This window comes from Leptinotarsa decemlineata, unplaced genomic scaffold (assembly GCF_025532065.1).
Source record: "Leptinotarsa decemlineata unplaced genomic scaffold, Ldec_3_MD MMD2_tig00000010_RagTag_RagTag, whole genome shotgun sequence".
NCBI classification, from domain to species: Eukaryota; Metazoa; Arthropoda; class Insecta; order Coleoptera; family Chrysomelidae; genus Leptinotarsa; species Leptinotarsa decemlineata.
The window spans coordinates 3,168,203-3,172,610 of NW_027412538.1; the positions used below are offsets into that span (position 1 = coordinate 3,168,203).

At 34.1% G+C, this 4,408-nt stretch overlaps 1 protein-coding gene across 1 annotated transcript; it reads right to left on the minus strand.

Moving 5' to 3' along the window:
• Window positions 1-210: 210 nt before the first annotated feature.
• LOC141480798 (uncharacterized) lies at window positions 211-2,631 on the minus strand. Its single transcript, XM_074171272.1, has 3 exons — window positions 2,262-2,631; window positions 1,039-1,204; window positions 211-982 (listed from the first exon to the last, which is right to left on the minus strand). The coding sequence occupies exons 1-3, from the start codon at window positions 2,458-2,460 to the stop codon at window positions 265-267; spliced, it is 1,083 nt and encodes a 360-aa protein (XP_074027373.1). The 5' UTR covers window positions 2,461-2,631; the 3' UTR covers window positions 211-264.
• Window positions 2,632-4,408: the final 1,777 nt, after the last annotated feature.

Here is a 4,408-nt window from a genome sequence, read left to right on the forward strand (position 1 = left end):
GAATCCATATAACAGGCAGCATTTTCCTATATCACCTAAGGAGAAACTTTGCATTACATTAAGGTAAGCATTATAAGTTATCAGATTTTGGAAATTCAATCACCTAGTTAAAAAAACACGATACAGAAAATTATTAAATTTATTGAAAACTATAAAACAATAAAAAAAGTTCAGTTTTTATTTAAGTATTAAATATGATTTGAAATATTTTTAACAGAACCAAAGGAAACGTATATTTTCTAATAGAATGCGTTTTTACTGATTCTATGACAAAAAGTTTATGTTATCTGGGAAATCTGAATCGACACAAGTACTGGAATCATGAGAAGGTGGTTGAGATGAATGGCTGTAAGTATAAGATATGTCTGTATATGTTGGTGAATTTAAGTTAGAAATAGTGGGCGGCTCTGGAGAAAGGTTGCTTGTATTTGAATGTATTGGAGAAAATTGTGATGCGAACAAGGGAATCGATGACTGATATCGTAAATTCCGATTTTGCTGCTCCGTTATATTCAAAATCTCAAGACGACTCACGATATTCATAACCTCAGCTTTGGCCTTTGCTTGTAGTGCTGGAGTAAATTTATTTACGGTGAAAGCCATACTCTGAAAAAACGTAGAAAGAGCAGGATCCAATAACGAATTATTGTGCAGAATAGAAGGTTTGCATAATTCTTTTATAAGAGCTTCTCTTCCCTCGCGATTTTTTCTACATTCCTCCTCAAAATGATTTTCTCTGCTTGAACGGATTTTCTTTTTCGCGCTTGTTATTTTTTCCTCTCTCATACTGTCACTCTTCTGACACGTTTGCTTTATATTTTGTACATTGCCTGAACTTGTTTCGGTAGCCTTTAGCGGTGGCATTTGTTCTTCAGAACGTACTGGTTCTTCCGGCTCTAAGGGAAGAGCCGTTGTTAACTCCGGAACACTTTCGGATTCTTGGTTATCATCTTGTGTACATTCAACAACGCTACTGCAACTTCTAAAATAAAAATTATTAGGTTAACTCAGATTATTGTAATTGTACATTGAACTTACTCTCTTTGTACTATGGATGTATCTTCAAGAAAAATCAAATGTTTGAACTTTTGGAAAAAATCATTTTCGAGTCTTTCCGACCCAGTAGTTAGATTTTTCATCGCTTCGTTTCGCTTTTTCTTATAGTAATCTCTAATATTTTTCCATCTTGCTCTACAGTCAGCTTCTAAAACAATATATTTAACATTTTCTTATTTGTTTCTCTATTTATCTATTTATTATTTCCAGATATATGGCCACGGGAGAATCCTTCCGATCTTTGGCATTTCAGTTTCGAATTCATCATAGCTGGGTTAGCAAAATAGTAAAAGAGGTACTAGAGAGTATAAAACATCGTATGCTCAGTATCTATATACCAAAACCCACGAAGGAAAGTATGCAAAGAAATGCAGAGGATTACTACACCATGTGGAACTTTCCGAACTGCTGTGGGGCAATTGACGGAAAGCATATCAGAATTCGATGTCCTGATAATGCTGGTTCCTTATTTTTCAACTATAAAACTTTTCACTCGATTATACTTTTAGCTATTATTGATGCGAACTATCGTTTTGTTGCTATAGACGTAGGTTCCTATGGAAGAGAAGGAGATGCAGGAGTGTTCGCAAAATCAGCTATGGGAAAGCAAATCACTCATGGAAGTTTTAATTTGCCAGCACCAATTGCTTTACCTGGTACGGAAATGGTACAACCATTTATCATTTTAGGAGACGAAGCTTTTACCTTAACGACAACATTAATGAAGCCATATCCCCAGGAACAAGCCAAAAATGACAAATCAAAATCTGTCTACAATTACCGCCACTGCAGGGCAAGGAGGACCTCTGAAAATGGCTTTGGAATACTTTGCCAATACTTCAGAGTCTTCTATACTTATATTGCAGTAAAGCCAGATACTGCTACTAACCTCGTAATATCAGCATGTATCTTACACAATATGTTAAGGAATTATAAAATTCCATGCCCGGGAGATTTGGATACATTTGATAATAGACTACCCACAAAAAATATGGTTTCATTGACTCCGTCGAATGCCAAAAGATACACATTTCAAGCTTTTAATGTAAGAGATAAATTCAAAGAATTCTTCAATAGTGAACAGGGGTCAGTACCCTGGCAAGATAAAATTGTCGACAGGCTAATATGATATTGTATTTCTATGTATAATATTTCACTATAATTTTATAATTTTTAAGCTTCCATTGTAATTAATTTAAACTTACCTGACCGTCCCAAACTATTTGCAATAGTTTTCCATATGTTATTTTTCAAGGTTTGGTCTTTGTAAACCTTAAGTTTACAATTATACAATGCTGGATATTGTTTAACTAAATTTATTAAAGTTTCTTCTTCAACACATGACAATTTTTGACTGCTCATTTTTATTAAAATTCCGTTCCGCTCTCGGTTGAAATCAAGCATCCACTGAATAGAACCGACGACCGAAACCGACAAAAGTCACCGAAAATTATCTGCGGAGACGGACCGACTCTAGGAATCCGCCTTCATTTAAAAACGCACAACTGATTCCAGCGGACATCGATGGCGGTCGGTTTCGGCCGACCGACAGTCCTAGGAAACCGTACCTTTAATGATCAGGTATTGATAAAAACATTAGCAGCCAGTGTCTCGGAGGCAGTAACAAAAACAGTTGATAAGAAACTAGCGCAGATGGAACAAAAAACGGAGCAGATAAGGAATGAACTCATTAAAACAAAACTTGAATACGAAATGAAATCAAACATACAGGATGCTACAATACAAACATTGAAAGATGATAATGAAAGCCTCTTAGGAAAATTTGATTATATGGAAAGTGAACAAAACAACCTAAGAATATTCAACCTTTCAGGAAAAATAAGGAAGATACCAGGAAAGAAGTAACTGAACTTTCAACTTCGAAGATAATCACGAAGCTAAGTGATGAAGACATAGAATTCTGTCACCGCATAGGAAAAGTAAATGAATCTTTGAATGTTTTAATACTACATGCCACCAGTACTGTGGACAAATCATTTAAAACTGAAGAAGGCAAGAATAAAGCAGCAGAAAGCATTATTAATAATAGAGCAGTCAATGCGGTGCTGACAGATTTGGTGCATAAGCAGAAAAATGTGACAGATTAATCGGAAAATGATGCATTAGGAAATTTTATCAGAGATATAATCGGCGGATGTATGCAAAATCGACTCAGATGTCGGGTGATGAACATGGTACCAGCCCAGGAATATACAGAGGGAACCAATAAGGCCATAGTAAAATTAGTGAAAATTCACGATATGAAAGTGAAGAGAGAAGCACTTCTAATTAAAGTATACCAGCTTTTTGTGCACTGAATGGTAATAAATTACCTATATACGTTTTTTCAAGTTTTTGTTTTTTTTATATATTTGTGTTGAATTTTTTCATTTTCTCGACATGCTATATATATCATGTTGTATTGTAGTCAATAAATACATTTCATTCATATATATTTGGTGATCAGAGAAAAGTTAAAATGCAATACGTTAAACAACTGAGTCATTTCGAAATTTTTATTGAAATCGCTTTTGTCTATATGTGTATGGTAAACATAAAACAGTTGTGGCAAATTGAATTTGAATAGTGTTGATCAAGCAGCTTTCAGGCCTTGACAAAAATTTCAGCGGGTAGGAAGCTGAGCCTTCATCGATATAATGAATAATTTATTGGAACACTTCTGTTTGAAACTCATCAATACAGTTTATTGTATGATTTTCACTATAACGGGTTTCACGAAAACCGCGATATGTGTTTCTCTATTCAATAGCCTCCTCAAGACACGTGCTTGAGCAGCTTGAAAAAGCTATTGCATAGCGGTTTTTGTAAAAGCCTTTATAGTCAAAATTTCACAATAAACTGTATTAATGAGTTTTAATATGGATTTTCCTCAAGTATCTGCCAATTCTATTCAACTTCTGTTTGTATTCTGTATTGTATGCGTTAAATAAATATCATAGATTACTGATCACTTACTGATATTTCAATAGTTTCGATATGACAATTGGCAGGGACATGGAGGACATGTTTATTAGATTATCTCTTTTAATATTTCGACATGTTCACCTATATCGAAAAATAGTTTTGAATTGTGTTTTTCCATCCAATAGCTTTCTCAAGACATATGTCTCAGCTTGAAAAAGCTATTGTATAGCGGTTTTTGCAAAAGCCTTCATAGTGAAAATTTTACAGTAAACTGTATTGAGTTTTAATATGTTATCCGTTAATCATGAAACAGAATAACTTTATTTTGCAAATATCAACTCTCTCATCAAAGTAGGTGCTGTAAAGAAACAAGGAAATGTGCAAAAGCCAATTTTTATCACATTATTTCCTGAAAAAAAAAAACCTA

Excerpts from the sequence above, each read along its gene's own strand:
- LOC141480798 (XM_074171272.1), bottom strand. The coding sequence starts at position 2,460 with ATGCTTGATTTCAACCGAGAGCGGAACGGAATTTTAATAAAAATGAGC. Across the intron at positions 1,205-2,261 it reads AAATAGTTTGGGACGGTCAG|AAGCTGACTGTAGAGCAAGA; the intron begins GTAAGTTTAAAT and ends ATATTGTTTTAG. Across the intron at positions 983-1,038 it reads ACATCCATAGTACAAAGAGA|AAGTTGCAGTAGCGTTGTTG; the intron begins GTAAGTTCAATG and ends TTTTTATTTTAG.